Genomic DNA, 18662 nt, shown 5'->3' on the forward strand with positions numbered 1-18662 from the left:
CAGTAATGAAAGCAATATTAGAAATGTATTTTAAGTACTGATCAACCAAATTAGTATGACCTTAATGTTTCTAGATTTAATGAATCATAAAATTATCATAAAGCTTAAATTGGAATGTACCACTGACACGGCAGAAAGAAATGTGCAAATGAATGCCACTTACGGGATGGGGAACTCAGAAATTAAAGCACTCAAGCCGTGATTAGGCAAGATACAATAAAACAGCATTCCAAGAAAAAGACAAAGTCACAGAAAAAGAATATTTGGGGCAAATTATTTTTTTTGATAAATACACAGCTTCAATACTATTTGTATAGAAATGATCTTTGCTTTTAAGACAGAAAACTAAAACCACTTCAGATTTTATTTGTATAGTTGCTGCAATGATTTTCCATTTATATTCCATTTAGACATAGAGTGATACGTATGAATTTGCAGAGACATAAAGAATGCATAGATTTGCATGTAAAAATCAAATGTTTAAAAATAGTTTAGAAGATAGTTGAGGTTTGATTTTAAGCCAAAGGAAAGTAATGTCTACTGTTGCAAGTCAGCTCTAGTGAGTAATTTGAAGATGAGAATAATCTATACCTGATGAAGGCTCTCTTTTCTTAGTATCCTGAAACAGACTTAGACTTGAGGTTTGCTGGTTCAGTAACTAGGTCTGAAAGCTTCTGAAATCCAATATTACAGCATATTAGCATAGGCAGCTAAACAACGTACATTTCTATTATTCACTAATCCTTTATAGTAAGCTAAGTTTAATTTCAAATAAAAACCAAAACCCACAAAACCATACATACAGGTTACCTATTGGTATATGCATGTAAACAAATCTTTGCCTCAGGAACTTTCACTGCTATTTCAATACACAATAACAAATATATTCCTCTTCCTATCCTAAAATGTTCAAACAACAGGAACCTTGAAACAAAGTCTACCATTTAGGTTTTTCCCCAATTATACCGTAACAGTTATAATAATAGTAATAATTTATTTGTGGACTCTCAGACTATCAAGTTTTTCTGAAGCATAAGGATAGGGGTCAAAAACTTACAGTTCCTCAGAAATTGCACACTGTGCACATTCTGCAAAAAATCAGCAGAAAGCAATAAAAATACAGTTACTAATTCTTTTATACTGATCTAAAACTAGGGTTGCTAATTCTTTTGTACTGATCTGAGAAAAGAGCAGGAGTGGTGCTGCCTGTTCATTTGTTTAATTCTTTATTTTGCTGATATTACAGGCAAAAACATAAAACCAGCACAAAAAGAAAGAAAAAAGACAAAAGACAAAATACATCTGTCAGATTTTGAGCATGAATGCCTATGTTTTCATTTTCTTCCCATATGTAGGTCTGATTTATCCATTTGTGCAGTATGTTTTTCATTTACAATACTAACTAGCTGACTGCTCACAGTAGCAATATTATTTGATAGAATACAAGGTTTTTTTCCTACTTTCTCAAAGTAGACACCCTCTTTTTAAGTTTTCTTCAGAGAAAGAAAATGAATATTTTGCAACCTGCTACCTTTGCATAACGCACCTATCATTTTCCACCTAACTTCTTTGCGTTCAAATAGAGTCTTATTCATCTAAAATTCCCACGGCAGCTGATGAGATAGCAATTGAGGAAGAAATGCATGCTGTGGCAGGGGTGCTGAGAAGGGAGAATGGGATGGGCCTGCAAGGATGGGTTCTGAGATGAGCCAGTTGTGTAGGACTGTATTTGTGGAAATTCCATTTCTTGTTAGCTTTCAATCTCAAACAATTCTACTCTCATGCTTCCCTAATATCATGTACTTCTTTGTCTCCAACATCTGCTTTTTTAATTGCTAGCTTTAGCTAAGTGCTATGTTGTTCCCACAGGGAAGGGGGAATGAAAGGAAACAGAAAAAAAAAAAAAAGGCAAATTGATGTTTTCTAAAGAGTTTTATTTTACTGACAGCATTTTGCCTAGCTTGCTAACAATTCAAAAGTACTGTTTATACTTTCAGACCCAGAAAATACCCAGTAAGTGCCCTGGATAACTTAATTCTTAAAAAAATCCAAAAGTAGAAATCTGGGAATACCCTTATTTAAAAAACCAGGCATGTTGCAGTAAAGTCTCTTGCTTTACCTAAAATTTTGTGTATTCCCATTCTCTTATGTTTGATCTCAAACATTTTCTTTTGCATGTTTTAGAATATTACACAGATTTCTGCTAAAAAATTGTGCTAGCTATTTCTCACAATTGAAATCTAAAATTTGAAAAAAAAAATTCTACAAGTTAGAACAATTACCCTTAACATGAGCATTACAGTATTGCAAATTATTCATTTAAGCAGGAAAGCCTAGGATCCACAAGCCAATATATCCACAACTCTGCTGATGGGTGCTTTCCAGCTTAAAGAAGTTCCGTTTCATAATTCCATTCGTTTCCTGCCATTTAGCCAACTTTCCACTTATTACATGCCTCCACACCTTAATATGAACTTCCAGTGCAGAGCACTGTAAATTGTTTTCTAAAAAATCAAAGCATATGATGGCCATTGTACATCCTTTGTCTTCTTTGGCAGTGATTGCCTTGAAGAATTCCAGCAAAATACTGAAGCATGACCAGCCCTTCCTGAATTCTGTACAGCTACCCTCAGTCAAGCTGAATTTTTTTGTAATGTCTCCGTATCTGAACCTTGAAATTAGTTTCTGGAGATCTCTGTTAAGTCTTCTGCAGTTTCCTAGCATATATTTGTAAACAGCAGAGGAAAGCAAACTTGTGAGGTCTGCTGAAGCCTTTCCATTTCTATGCTTTCCTCAAAATAGGAATGCAAGCATATTAAATTTTTTTTCAATGTCTCCAAATATGTGGATACTTCATATGGCAAGTCTCTCCTATGCTCATATTGTCTTTAGAGTGCCAGGTTGTGCAGGATAAAAGAAATGGAAGGTTATGGGGCTCAGATAATTTGATTAGGCATATATGTATTTTGATCATTTGCTCACTCATATACCTTAGTTTTTTTAACCTAAAAAGTACATTCTACACAAAACTTGAAACCTATTATGTTTTTAAATTTCAATTTCAATAATTAAGTTTTAAATCTTCATAAAAACTATCTGTACTTGTCTGATGATCTTCCTCTGGTTTTTTTTTTTTTCCTAGCACTTCACAAAGTTAAAGAGATAAGCCTTATTTCAGTTTTACAAATTTTAAAAAAAAGTAAGAAAAAGCCGTGAGTACAGTGACATGTCAAATTAGGAAAGGACCAAGCCAAGACACATGTTATGGTTCCTGTCTCCTGTACCTCCTTAATTCCACACAGTATTAGCTCCCTATTAGCTTAGAAAAACAGCCTGTAAGACAGTGTTGAAATTTTAACTGAACTGTCATGATTATTTTTTGCTCTGCTAAAATTTAGTTCAGGTATAAGTAATTTAATTGCCAGGTAGTGAGTGCCGCAGCACATTGCCGAAAAAAAACCCCAAATACTAGTATTATTTAATGCATTATTGAAGCAAGAATTTTGGCAGGTCAATACAAGTTCATTTTGTCAGTTACTATAGAACTCCCCAAAACCAGTATTTTTTGATGTGTGTAGCAACAGACAAATCTGGCTGGAGCAGCTTCCTCAGCTAAAAAGTGCATATTCACTGATACAGGAGAAATTCCTAGCACAATGAGTACATGCAAGACTTCACACTTTTTCACAGTTACTTGTCTATTTTCTCTGCCTTAAAACAGAAGTGTCAATTCATTGTATTGCACTATAGCTCTGGATGATTGTGCTTTTCTGGAAAATAAAAACATGATGTTGCTTACCAATGAAGAATGATAAGATATTGGTTTGGGTTTTCTTTTTTTCTTTCTCGATCAGTACATAAAACTCAAGAAAACTAAATTAAAGGTATTGTGCTTATAACTTTTTACAACATAGTTTCATAAAACTATATTTGAAGAAAATTATCCTGTTGCTTCTTTTTAAATCAAGAGATTAACTGGTGTAAGTTTGTATGTATAATTCAGTAAAAAGGTAATAAATAACCAACAGAAACCCTGAAACAATTTATCTGGAACTACTATATATACTGCATTTGCCTTTTTCCCATATAGCCTTCCACCACTTCTATCCATATTTTCATGCCATTTTACCATTATTTTATTTTACCACTCCTCTATTCAGTTATCTAACTTGCTTGCTTCTAGCTATAACTACTAGTCGTTCACTGGGATAAGCTAGGATGAGCCCTTATCCTTGTACATGTCTACTAAAATATGCCAGACAAATGCAAGGTGATAGAACTGACTGCAGGATGCAAATGTTCCATGAATTTTCTAGTACAGAAGTGTTCTTACATGTGATGTATTTATTTGGAAATGCATCACTATGGACATTACAGGTTCATTCTCTTATGTCAGTCACAGAAATTCAGATCTGAAAACATAAGAAGAAAATGTCAGCAAACATAATCTGGCACCCGACAGAGATGTTTGAGTGCTGTCAGACACCAACAACAGTTTCTCAGGCTTTCTTGAGTCTGTTTTTTTTACCAACAGAGCTCCAAGTAGAGAACTGTTAGGGATTTGAGTATACCCAGACACCAGGAAATGCTTTCTGAATTTAACTGAGTAGGAGTGTCTTGCCTCTGCAAGACAAAGCCTCCAGCTCAGCTCCAAGACCAAAGCACATGAGACCTGCCAACTCTCAGCACCCACTCAGCACCACCTGCCATTAAAAGCCATCCTTAAAGCTCAAGGTATTGGTTGCCAATCCCTTCTCTGAAGACTTGTCTGTCCTAAAAAGCAGCAAGGACAGATGACTCCATAGAAGAAGGCAAGCAAGGAGTCCAGAGTCATAGCCAAGAAGGCAGTGGCAGCAACATCACCAGAAAACCAAAGCCATGAGGCCAAATCAGAGATTCAAAACTGGAATCAGGTCTGGACACAATAACCAGGATCAGATGAGATCAGCCAGGTCTGAGGGTAAGCCAGTAAGTCAAGCCAGCAGGTGAGGATGAGGATGAGAATCAGGGAGGTACCAGATGGCACAAGTGCAATTGCAATGCTGCTGCAGAGTAGCTCGGGCAAGGGCCAAGCACCAGAGCTTCAGGTTTAATGCCACTGCCAGATGGAGAGGGAGCCTGCACTGAGGATCCTCAGCAGCAAGCTGCTCCTGGACAGGAGATCTCAGCAGCAAGTTGGCCTCTAACCTGCACCTGAAGGGGGCCATGACAGCTTGTGACTTCAAGCAAGCTCAACAGCTATAAAAAACAAGTCCTACATTTGAAAAAAAAAAAAAAAAAAGAAAAAAGGACAAGATGGACAGATACATCCAGGAGACCATTTTAAGTGGAAAATTAAACTCATCCACTGTTTTGCATGGAAGTTCATGTAAATCAGGGAAGAGGGAATTTTAAACACAGGGCTTTTTTAGCTGCTTAACTTAGGCTCTACCATTTCATGCTGCTGGCTGTTGTAAGCTCTATTCCTGTAAAAAATGGTCCTTGTAAATTAATAAACCATGAACTTCAGCACCTACTTTCAGATTCCTCTCCTGTCTCTGGCAGTTAAAACAGCCAGGCCAATACTGAGCACCTTTGAGTGAACCTAGATGATTTTACAACACAAGGAAACTGGATGCACAAAAATATGCAGTTTAGTTAGGGTCTCTAGCATACAGCAAGAGACTAGAATCAATTTAGTTAAGTGATGAAGGGAAAAGGTCAGCAGTCAGCCATTTTTATTTGGATTTACTTTTCTCTTAAGTTTATTTCATCTTTAAAATGCAAGGATCTTAAAGAAATTAATAAAATGTTATTAAATATTGTAAGCTCTCTAAAAGGGGGAATATTACGTTTGTAATAAAAACTTGTGTACTCTCAAATCTGGATCTTGCAGTCTGAACCTTGAAAGTTTAATTAAAGGCTTGATAAATTCTGGTTTTGGTACCAAAGTGGGGATTTTACATTAAAAAATCCTTTTTCTGGAAAAAGACAGAACTCATAAAATGAAGTTTCATTTAGCATGTAATCAATCTCATTCATCTCTCTGTGTCCAATGGGGTGAACATGATTACACGAGGTGATAAAAATCCTTGGTCTTTCTAAGTCATTAGGGTTTTATAAGTGTTTTCTTTAAGTTAGAATTTGATCCTCATAGTGTAGGGATCAGTTCATTTTAATGAATTAGAATAGCAATTTGTATTTGATAAAATTCTATGGGACAATCATGTGGTTGTTTCCTTTATTCAGGTATCACAGCCAGACAAATATCCTCTTTGCCTCTTAGCATACTCTTTCTCTTGTTTGAATATATGTTATAAAGACAGACAAATCTATGTCTGGTAACGACACAAGTTTTACAGGAAAAGAGTTCTTTAACACTTCCATTAAACACTTTCCTTTCCACACCCCTTCTGTACACACAACAGAAGTCAATTGTCAATGAAACTCAAATCTCCTTCGATCTTAAATAAGGTAAGGCCCACCTTAGCAGGGCCTCTCCTGAAAGAAGTTTCCTGACCCATCTTTTTAGCCTTCCTTGGAGGTCTGTAACAATTTCCTATAAATGTTTTACTATTTATGTTAGCTACACTATGTGTTTGTCACATTATCTAATGCACACATGTAATTTTACTCAAAATACCATAACCTCTAACTAGATCTTTACATCATTTCCCATCTTCTGAATTTTAGTCTTTTTAGTAAATTCTATACAGTAATTTTACTCAAAATACCATAACCTCTAACTAGATCTTTACATCATTTTCCATCTTCTGAATTGTCTTTTTAGTAAATTCTATACTCTGGTAGTTTTATATTAAGCCATGTAACCAAGAGCCAGTCATGTTTCTACTTTAAATGTTTACTGGTTTCTTTTGAAGCATCACTTCATGTTACTCACATTTTTACACAGATTATTTTCATAAAATGAAGTGAATTTCCTTTCTATCTGTATCATTTGCTTCGGCAATTAAAAAAATTACTTATACTTTAAAAGTTGGCTAATCTCTCTCCCATCTTTCACTACCTATCCTTTTGCTAAAACAACACATATAAAACTGAATACTAAAATTGCAAGACTACTGCCCTCCTAATTTCTTATACAGATACGGCCTGTCAGTTCTAGATGACTTTGGATCAGCCCCAAATGAAAGAAAATATTCTGGGTAGTATAATCCTGCATGAAACCATGTGATCTGTATAAAAAATCACTTACTGAATTACTAGCAACTCTTTCCACTCCTAGGAGATCTCCCAGCGAAGCAATGCCTGAATTAGTGCAGAGTGATTTGTGGCTTTCCAGCTGTCATTCATTAATTCTTAGGAAACACAATATACAATACAACAGTACTCAGCCTGGGGTTGTTCAGCAATGTCTTAGGAAGAGTGTAATTTGTCTGCTGAATGTTCTTTAAATGTGTTTTCAAACAATAACTGTAGCCTATTATTTCTATGACCCCCCAAACACATTTCACTCTTGCTGAAATATTGTGTCGGTCACGCAGACCCATAAATGGGGAAGGGAAAGGAATTGTGTCTGAGAAGAGTTTGGTTTAGGAAACAGCAGCTGAGTTGAAGACAAGGGCTTTTATTCCAGTGTTCTGCCATTCCTGTATCTTGGCAGAAAGGAAAGCACAGGCAGGGTTGACAGCAGGGACTAGAAGTGACCTGGGCACTCTGATTAGCACTTCACCACACAGCTGACCTGCAATTTAGGAGTCCCTCTTTCAGAAGGAGTATTGCTTTAGAAGGAGTTATAATTCACTACTAACTGCCTTGGGGTTTTGACCAGAGACAAGAGAGGATGCTGTGAAGTGCAGGATCTGTTTGAGGATACAAAAGCCTGGGGACCTTCTTCTACGTGAGCCAAGGAGCTGCTTGCACAAAGCCAGTCAGAGAGACTGTGTAATGCCTGCTTCATCAAGGACTTTTGGCAGACTCTATGACAAGTTCAGCTCAGCCAAAACCACTGCACCTTTAGACATCTACTTTAGGAGACCTTGACAACAGAGGGAAGTTTTCTGGTAGGTCTCAGGCACCCTTGCCTTCCCAGAAATCTGAGAAGGTTGCATAAGAATTTAAGTCTTTTGCTCTCTTGAATTTGCATGTTAATTATCCTAAACTGCACATTAGGTACCTAAGAGATTTTTTTTTTCCTTTAGCTCTTACAGAGTTGGTTTAAGAACTAAACGGAAAGATAGCAAGAGGTAAACATGAGACAAGAATCACTTCCAACAAATGCTGGAGTTAACAAAGCAAAGCCATTGTTCAGTGTTTAGTAGGCACCATGACAGCAATTATTTAAAAGAAGGATTTGAAAAACAATGCTTCAAGTATTTTTATGGCCAACTCCTCCCATGCTCAGGGGTTTATATGCTTTTAGCTATTGCATCTGCAACTGAAGCTAACTGTGAAATTAGCAATTTATTTATCCCATGGTACATACATGTTACATTTGTAACAGTAAAAGTGAGTAAGGGTGAATAGTGAATACTGTGAGTAAAAGTTAGAACCTTTCTTAAGAAAACCAGATTTTGTCATTCCCTATTTAATCAAATACCTGTGGATTCCCACATGGAAACTTTCCTTGTTCCTTCTTGTGGCATATGCCACTAACACTGTTAACACAATTGTAGCTAAAAAACGTAATATGAGCTCTGCCAAAATAACAAGTCAGACAAAGGAAACTTTGACCTTCAAAATGACTGCCTGAATTGCATGCAAACAGAAGACACCATTAAGTATAAAGTAGAACATTAAAGGCCCACAATTTGTAAATAGCCAATGACTCTGTAACCCTTAGTAAAAGTAGGTCTCCTTAGCAAAGCATATGCATTTTAAGCAATTTTTCAAGACTGTATCTTGACTACATTAGAAAAAACTACATTAGAACTTGCAGTCCGTTTTCTGCATTGTGTCCTATTCTGAAACTCTTATGGAAATTAACTCTGATAATTTAGGCACAGATTTGAAAGCTGATTAAATAAGATATAAAGTTGTTTCTAATCTTTCTTGGAAGGCATAACTGATAAACAAAAAAGAATAATGAAGGCATATGAATAGTGATAAAATTATCTAGACTATTCTGTGTACATAACTACCAAACTTTTAGATTCATCCATCTGAAATCAAGATGTAATTATGCATTATTCCATTTTATTTTTAGACACACCCACAAAGCAGAAATTTTAGTTTAGTGGAAAACAAACATACAGCTGTTCCTAAGAAAACTGGAACTTGAGATACCAGAAAAAAAATATTTAATGTCCCTTCTTCATCTAATGTCAATAAAATGTAATAATCATAACTGTTTCTTAGTTATTTTGTATGGAATTGAAGGTAATTAATATAAAAGGTTTGACATTTCCTGGTAAAAGCAGCAGCAATTAATACCAGTAGACAATCTGATGCGTGAGGAATATTTTCTGAAAGTTTAGTGAGTGCCTTTTTGCTCTTCTAATGATTTCTTTAATAGCAGGATTTTTTAACATTGCACACTGAATTAAAATAAGAATACTATTACTGCATATTATAAAAGGAAAAATCAAGTCACCTGCATGGCTGTGAGGATATTGGCTAAGGCCTGGCCATAAGTGTCATGACAGTGAACAGCAAGAGCACTCAAAGGAATTTCTTTCATAACAGCTTCCAGCATTTTTTTCATACTTCCAGGCGTCCCCACACCAATTGTATCTCCCAGAGAGATTTCATAACAGCCCATGCTGTACAGCCGCTTAGATACCTGATTGGAAACAGAAAAACACCAAGAGGTCAAGATGAAAAAGTACAAAACAGGGTCAAGAACATACACTAGAAAGGACATACTTCTGTACAGATTTTGGGGTTTGACCTACTGAGGTGGATCTATTTATCAGACAACCTATATTCATTCTTGAAAACTGCCATAGAAGAAGAATATCCCACAGATTCTCTTATTTTAAAATTGTAGTTCTGCTACAATCTGTATGTGGAATAGCTAAAGAATTCAAATCCATCAAAAACTTGCTTTCTGACTCTCCTACAGAATCCAAACAAGCAAAATTTTAATATTATGAATGAAGTTTCTGTCAAGCCCTTTCCTAACATTTTCTTCTCTCTGGGGACTTCCCAGCTGTTTGGTTTTCTCCATGTACTTTTCAGCTTACAAGTTGTGCAGAGCAAAGACCTGTGCTTTTGTTTGCATATTACATGAAGACAACAAAGATAATAAATAATTAACAAAAAGCCTCATTTTTCTTTCTCTTGGCACTTAAAAAATCAATGAAAACTGAAATTTTAACGTGCTGCAGTCAACATTAATTTTGCAATATTAATTTTGCTTGCTTTTCATGAAATCAAACATTAAAACAATAACAAAGTAAAACTGCAACTTAATTAACATTCTAGTCCTTAAGTTTTAAAAATTTTCTTAATATCAAACAAAACCATATACAAATAGGTCTTAGTTATGTAAGCAGAGCCCTAAATACTTCTGGAATTACATCTTCAAGGAGCTCTTTGCATGAGTGAAAACTGAGGTCTGGCTCCATAATTTTTGCATGGAGAGAAACACATTCAGAAGCACAAAATCATATTTTCATTGAAAATATTGCTTCAGGAATTGAATGCAGGAGCTTTCCATCTTATTTTTGTTGGATTCATTTGGAAAGATTCCACCTTATTTTCAGCTGCTCAATATGTTTGTCCCCTTTAGCATTCCCCACTGTGTATGAAAGATCCCAAAAGACCACTCCACTGGAACAGAATCCCAGTTTAGAAACTAACTGTTTAGAGATGAAAAAATACAACCCTCTTCCAAAAAGACATCTTAAGTCACACTGCAGTCTGCTGTTAAAACAATTCCAGGACTCCATCAGTGGGATTGCTGTGAGCATGTCTGAGGAAGCGGACAAAGTGCTGCACCAGCAGTCTCGGAAGTGCTGGATTAATATTGCTGTTCACTTAATTCAAAGAACAGCTGAAAAAGAACAGCTGAAAAAAAGAAATAGTCTGAATCACCCTGTTTAAGGCTTGGAAGTGCTATGACTATGGCAAATGTTGTAAAACTGTGCTTTAAAGTCAGATTCCCTGGTTTATACACACATAAATTCAACATACATTTTAAGACACGGACATTCACTGGAATGCAAAAGGGATTCATCTCACAGCATATTTTTATATCATCAGCACATGGCAAGCATTTTAACTAGACTACTGTTGTAAGAAAGAAAAAAGATCATCTGCAGTTAGCAGTGGATTACGTTCAGTTAAATCCCAAAACTTAGTGTTTCTTCAAGATCAGGGCAAAGAAATGTACTGCATTTTCCCCTCTCTTCTTTTTAATGCATGAGTCAAAGTTTTTCTAGGTAAGCATTTTAGTCATAACTTGGACTATATAAATTGCTAGAAATCATATTGCATTCACTTCTTTTTCATACTCAGTCCTTAGGTCTTTCCTTAATGCAGAGTTCTGAAAGATGGAAGAAGAGAGGATAGAAGAAGCTGAGCATCACCACTGACTCGTCACGATCTAAACTGAAAAAGAGATTTATATTTAATTTATAGCTTGGAAGCTGAATGGGAGTTTTTGTACTGAATTTTCTATTATACCATAGTAGAAGGCAGCTTGTTAGTTATAGCTTTGTAAGTTTTCTAAGTGGATTTTTGGGAGCAGAGTGTGGGAGAAGAGAACACACTGTTTTTTCTATGTAATCAGGATGTGATTATGAGCTTTCAGCTTTGTTGATTGAACAGGGTTGTGTGCTGCTCCACTGAGCAGTTTTGCTATGCATATGAGTCTTGTGCTGCTCCCTTTGGAAACGCTGCTTGACACCAAGCATTGATCAAATGGGAATTGGGGAACCAGCACTGCAACCTCTTAGGCACGTGAACAGTCCTACTCCTGGAAATAATATCGAACACTATACTCCTATATTGAACACAAAAGTCAATAATTGAGTTATAATTATTTTAAGCAACTAACAATCAAAAAAAACCCCTGCAGTTCTTGTGCTGTAAGGGAAACTTTAATGATCCAATAATATTCAAACAACAGTAGATACGTTTCCTATAGTTTGATCAGAATGTGTCCTGGACAATATTTAATTTAATGAATTCACTGCTTTAGGTTAAAAGGAAGCTAAGGAAAGAAATAAGCAGACACAAAGACAAAACCAGCCAAGTATATGATGGAATTATATGATAATGGATTATACAACTGGCTTCAAGGATGTTATACAGTGTTTCTGAAAACTTTCAAGCTTTATCTGCCTAAAGTTGAAATACTCAAACCACAAAATGATAAATGGTTAAGCAGTGACTTCCTTTCAAGAATCAGCAGAGCAATAAGATAAGACTAGGCAATTTATTTTAGGATATGAAAACTGTTTGTTTGTTTTAAATAACGAACCATACAAATATACCTGATAGATTCCAGAAGTCTGAAGGCAACTGAATTTTGCACTCACTCAATAACTTTGTGTAAAGCAGTTACGTATCTAGTATTCCAGAAATTAATGTAGTCTGCAACAATCTGTAATAATGCATGTAGTCTGAAATAATCCACCTCTTATGATTGTTTTTGCTTCAGTTAAAAAATATTTTGCTTAAAAAAAAATGAAAACGGTCACTGTTACTGACTGCAGGAGAAACTGTCTAAACCTTTCAATCATAGCTGCTGATTGCAATACACAGTCAAAGGAGTCAAAATGCTCCCATCCCAAAAAGATGATGACCAGAGCAGCAGCTTTCTGAAAGAGTTTAGCAACTCAAAGAGTGTAGTAATTTTTGTAATGCTGATTCTGTGCATGTATCTATATAAAAGTTATCAGATGCTTCTATATATACAGCAGTGATAGCTGAATCAGAGATGGAATTAATAAATTTAATGTGGTAGTTTTTATTCATGAACACATACACAGTGGTATACAGGTGTGCAAGAAGACATTTATTAGGATGAAGATAGAAAATAAAATAGCTGTGTGAGCAAAAGTTTGCAGGTCTAGAAGATTAAATAGCAATCCCACTGGCAAACTGAGAAAGAGCTCTTCTGTGCAAGGAGAGTCAGTAAAAAACAGGCAATGGAAAGAAGCCTGTTGGGGAACATGGTAAGCAGTATGTCATCACTGCTCTAACTAAAGCTGTGTCATTTCTAACCTTCACTTCATATTAAAATAAATCCATTTGGAAACACTATCTTCCAAATTAGCTTTTTTTTTTTTTTTTTCAGAGTCTGAGTATGTGTGGATGCTGTGGGAGAAGTATTATCACAAATTTCATCTAGAGTGTATACTAGAAGAAGATGCAGGAGAATAGGACCCGAAAACCACCCACAAAGAACATAATATATCATACAAATGTTGACTATTTGCTAGTGCCACAAATTAAAAAATAATGGTTTGCATATTCTGCTAGATCAACAAAAACAGGTGATTAAGTGTAACAGAGAAGACAAGTCTGTCTCTAGGTGGAAGGCCAGCACGTTCTGTCTTAAGAATGTCCTGGAATTTTTACTCCACTTTCTTTTTTTTCCAGTCCATTTAAGCTTTGATGCCTTCTCTGCCCTCCTGCAAAATTTTAACACTTCTGTTTCACTCATCTCTCTTCTGGAAAAAGGGCTGGACTAAGATATCTTCCCCCTTATCCTATATTCTAAAGGGAGAACAGGGGCAAGGAGGGAAGGTGCAACTTACTCCATCATGGCACTAGAGCAATTTAAGAAATCGTAGTGGGGGTGAGTTTTGGTTCATGTCAATCACATGACCCTCACTAGAAGCACAATGACAACACAGTGTGCTTATTCCCGTATAAAATGAATTTAAAAAGCAAAAAGCTGAGCAGAAAACCCTCTTGTACAACATAGTCCACTGACATATGTACTTGAGTCTATTTTCTTAAGTAATTTCTTACCTTCTTGTTAGATGAAATAGTGCATAATATTTTTTCTCATGACTGATAACAATCAAAATATGCTATTTTTCTCACATTTGACTGTATATGGTTAAGTGAGGTTATGCACCAAGTTTTAGTATTAGGTTTTTTGCTTGTTTTCCTTAAATTTTATCCATTAAAGATCTTTTTATGGTTAAGTAGAGAGAATTACTTATAGACATTTTTAAATGTATTTTTGATTCATTAAAAAGACAAGCCAGAAATTAATTCTTACTTCTGCCACTTTATCTGGTACAATGTTTCCTTCATATGGGCATCCCAAGGCACAGGACACATACCTATAACAAAAAGAACACACAACGTTCTGGTTTATATGTATATATATATGTGTGTATATAAATATATATATTTTCATCCACACTACATTAAAAAATAGATTAAATATAATTTTGAACACATAAACCAATCAATGTACAATAAAGATTTGAATGAAAAGTTAAAATTACATCAGATGACAACAGAAGGTTTATCAATTTTCCTTTCAGATCACAGAACAGCAATGCAAATCTTTATTTATGCTCAATATATGTTACAAGTTGTAAAGAACTGCCAAGGTGGCCAAGTTTACAATGTTGCAGGAGACTTGGTTTTTCTTGGTATTTCCAGCTGAAGTTGCAAGAGTCAGCTGAAACTTGGCCTTGCCTTGCCCTCACGAAGTATTCAGAGAAAGATATCACTTTCTTGCTTGTACTACTATCCACGTCATAGTGAGCAACCATGGACACAGAATACTTCTGACAACCCCACCATCTCATCAGAACTGTAATGAGGACATAAGTCATCAGAACTGTGGTGAATGGGGAAGCTTTCACGCTCTCTCTGTACTGGCATTTCTCTCCCAGTGCCCCAGAAGAATTATAGCTCCATTGCAAGCTGTAATTTAGGCATGCCTTGGGACAAGAAGAAACTGAGAAGCCAAACTGTGTCCCTCAGCAGCTATTGGCTCCACAAAGAACAAAAACTGAAAGCCACAACCAAACTTCCATTGTTCAGCCCTAATGCTCTATTAGCATAGAATTCAGTTTAAATATCCTCTTTTTAATGACAATTAAGACCCATGAAATTCTAATTAAACTTCTAATTGTTTATCTTAAATTTATCAGGAATATGATTAAACTAACCAGAAACATCCAGTCAAAATAAAAAGTGTGACTTTAAAAGATTTACAACATATTCAGAGGCCTGCAGAGCCCCAGTCCCAGTGGGAGGTTGCTCAACTGCTTAATAGGAGAACAAGAGCCTTCATCGATCTCCCATCATTCCCTTTCGCTCAACACTGAAGGATATAATGTAAAATTATACACTGTATAATGCAAAAGGGATTGAACAGATGCCAGTTTGTATGTAGTCAAGGTCCATGGGGTAAAGGATGTATTGTTTCTTTGCAGTTGAAGGAGAAACTGATTGATAGAATGTGAAATTAGGATCAGTAACAGGCAAAAACAAATTGTGAAAAAAATGTCCATATTTTAATGCATAGAGCATATTCCATCCCTTATATGAAGGCATGTTACTAGAAGTAACAGTAAGAATGAAGCCAACCTTAAATCTAAAAAGAGCTTGATTAGCTCTGACAAAGAAATGGAAATGAATTTTGTTTCCACAAAAGTGGTTGGGTCCATTACATCCTGCTCATAATTTTAATCCAGATGCCTACTAGGCATGATTTCAATTATCTATATGTCATTATGAAAACCAGGTTTTTGAAACTTGGCCACAGCCCCAATTTAGATGCCTCTGTTTAAATTCCAAAATTCTGAATTTTCATATCTACATTAAAGATAATGTAGCTACTGTTAACAGTTAAACACTGTCCTGATTTTCAGTGACACAGAACTGAAAGCAATTCAGGATAATTTCCTTAATTTTTTTTATGCACACAGTTTTTCAAATGAAACTAAGCGTGAAGAATTTCAGACCCAAGGGATTGCTTTTTACATAACACTACAGTGCCTAGAGCTAGTGACTGCATACACCTACTGAAATTATTTTCAATATCAGCCACAGCACTTTTTATGAAGTGATTAAGAACAGTACTAAATACTAAGTAAATGCAAAACATATAGTACATATGTGCACATGTTCCCTTTACTTACATATCTTCACAGGTTCCTAATGGCTGCATATGTTAGATCAAGAAGACATGCATTTGGTAGTGATAATGTGGCATGAACGACATCTGGGATGGAGTAGGGCAAACAAAAGTAAAAGCAGGCCAAAAGGTATCTAGAGAACAACAGAATACTCCCTGTGGTTCACACCAGAGAGCAGAAACTTGCCTGAGCTCACATAATTCAGCTGGGCCTGCTGGGGTATAGAAAGTATGTGGTGACCTGAGGAATCCGCCTGCTACAATACACAAATCTGTTTGAGATTATGAACTCTCTGCATACTTACACCATTGCAACTAGACTGACATTTTAAACAAGGAAAATATGATAGATATAATCTATCTGGGCATCTGATATTTAATATTAAACTGGAGAAAACAGGGATTACTAAAAGAATTTGACAGGAAAATTCTCTTCCTACCAGAGAGACAACAAAGTCCTGTGAAGAATGAAAAAACAAATTTTCAGTAGAGTTCATCAAGAATGAGCTTGGCAGAATTTTATCTAATATTTTCACCTAATAAGTTGGAATAAAAAGTAGAGATGTGACAATAACATTAAATTTGAAAGCAAAATACTTAAACTTCAGCTATAAAAGAGCAAAGTGCACTTCAGACATACATCACAATAAGCATTTTTAATAGAGGACATAAAATAGCAGAATCACCAAATAAGCTGAGCTGGAAGAGACCCACAAGGATCATTGAGTCCAGCTCCTGGACCCTGCATAGGACCATCCCCAAGAGTCACACCATGTGCCGGAGAGCATTGTTGAAATGCTTCTCAAACTCTGTCAGGCTGGTGCTGTGACCACTGCCCTGGGGAGCTGTTCCAGTGCCCAGCCACTCTCTGGGTGAAGAACCTTTTTCTGATATCCAACCTAAATCTCCCCTGGCACAACTTCAGGCCATTCCCTCAGGTCCTGCCACAGATCACCACAGACAATAGATCAGTGCCTGCCCCTCCTCTTGCCCTCATGAGAAAGCTGTAACTGCAGTGAGCTCTCCCTGCAGTCTCCTCCAGGCTGAACAGACCAAATGACCTCAGCTGCTCCTCATACAACTTCCCCCTCCAGGCCCTTTGCCATCTTTGTTTCCCTTCTTTGAATGCTCACAAAAATCTTTCTTGTATTGTGGCACCCAAAACCGCAGACAACTGAGGTCACCCCAGTGCAGAGCAGAGCAGGACAATCCCCTCCCTTGCCTGGCTGTCAATGCAGGGCCTGATGCCCTCAGGACAGGGTTGGCCCTCCTGGCTGCCAGAGCACTGCTGACTCATGTTCAACCTGCCATTGACCAGGACCCCCAGGTCCCTTTCTGGGCACTGCTTTCCAGCATCTCATTCCCCAGTCTGTCCATACATCCAGGCTTGCCCCATCGCAGGGGCAGAATGTGGGACATTCCCTTCATATGGTTGGTGATTGCCCAGCCCTCTAATTTGTCACTGTCTCTCTACAGGGCCTCCCTGCTTTCGAGGGAGTTGACAGCTCCTCACAGTTTCGTATCATTTGCAAGCTTGCTTAGTATCCCTTCCAGTCCTGTGTCCAAGTCATTTATGAAAATGCTGAAGAACACAGGACCTAAGATGAAGCCCTGTGGAACTCTTTTTGAAAAGGTCTTGCTGTATTCTTACAGGAAATGAAATACAATTTGAGTCAGTTGCAGAAAACTACATGCAAGCTGGAACATAGGCAGGCAAGCACTGAGTACTGCTAGTGGGTGTACAGAGTGCCTAGCATGTGAAAACACGATGTCTGTGTGAAAGAGAGAAAATAATCATGTGTCTGGTCTGAGTATTTGCCAGGAAATCTAGAATTAAGGCAGTGCTGTGTGGGATGTTTCGTAATTGCATTTGTGTGTTTCCAAACCATTAAGTGCATGTGTGAGGAAATATGTTTCAATACAAAGGCAGATCTGTTATCTACACATAAATTTGTCTGTTACATTTTTCTTTTATTTTTGGGTATGAAAGAACCCAAAGGGCATTAAAATCACAAGAGAATACAGAGCCCCATGACCTCCACCCACATGACTCGACTCCAACATGGGAAACAACTTTGAAGGGCATTCTGCAGAACTGCTTGGAAAGAAGAAAATTACCAAAACAGAGCCACAGAGAACAGCAGAAGACACAAGTTAAAGGAATAGTCTGGTCAACTGTGGCAAACACTACTGACAAATCAAGAAGAATGAGGAGAGACTACTGTTTCCGAGATCTTGTCATCAGGGAGTTTGGTGAGAGTTGTTGCAGTTGCAAGCAAGGAACAGAAGCCAAAGTGTAGGAGTTAAAGGAGGGAATCACAGAAGAGGGTCTCTAGACAGTAATTATAAACAGCGCCTTCAATGAGTTAGGAATGAAGAAGAGATAGGCGATGAGATATGATATGAAGAACCAAGTAGGGTCAAAGGTGCAATTTTTAAGAGGCAAATGCTTGCTTATATTGCAAGTGGAAAAGAGCCAGAGGACAGTGAGAGGTTAAGAAAGAGAATAAGGGAGGGAAGAAATAAGAGGAAGAACAGAACATGGGGTCACTGGGGCAAGTGGAGGGGGTACAGATGGAAAGTAGACAAGAAACTTCTGCTGCTCTGACAGTGGAGGAGAAAGGACCGAAAGAAGAGGATACGGTATCTATTTCTCTTAGGA

General features: G+C 36.8%; 1 protein-coding gene across 1 annotated transcript in view; it reads right to left on the bottom strand.

The window, feature by feature from the left end:
• The window catches only part of HMGCLL1 (3-hydroxymethyl-3-methylglutaryl-CoA lyase like 1), a 71974-nt gene that overhangs the window by 15975 nt on the left and 37337 nt on the right, over positions 1-18662 (bottom strand). The window contains exons 6-7 of the mRNA XM_041477449.1: positions 14123-14186; positions 9533-9721 (exon numbers count right to left, since the gene is read on the bottom strand). Of these exons, the coding sequence (XP_041333383.1) occupies positions 9533-9721; positions 14123-14186 (253 nt within the window). The remainder of the gene's footprint in view (positions 1-9532; positions 9722-14122; positions 14187-18662) is intronic.

This window comes from Pyrgilauda ruficollis, unplaced genomic scaffold (genome assembly GCF_017590135.1).
Source record: "Pyrgilauda ruficollis isolate IOZ18807 unplaced genomic scaffold, ASM1759013v1 scaffold40, whole genome shotgun sequence".
Taxonomy (NCBI): Eukaryota; Metazoa; Chordata; class Aves; order Passeriformes; family Passeridae; genus Pyrgilauda; species Pyrgilauda ruficollis.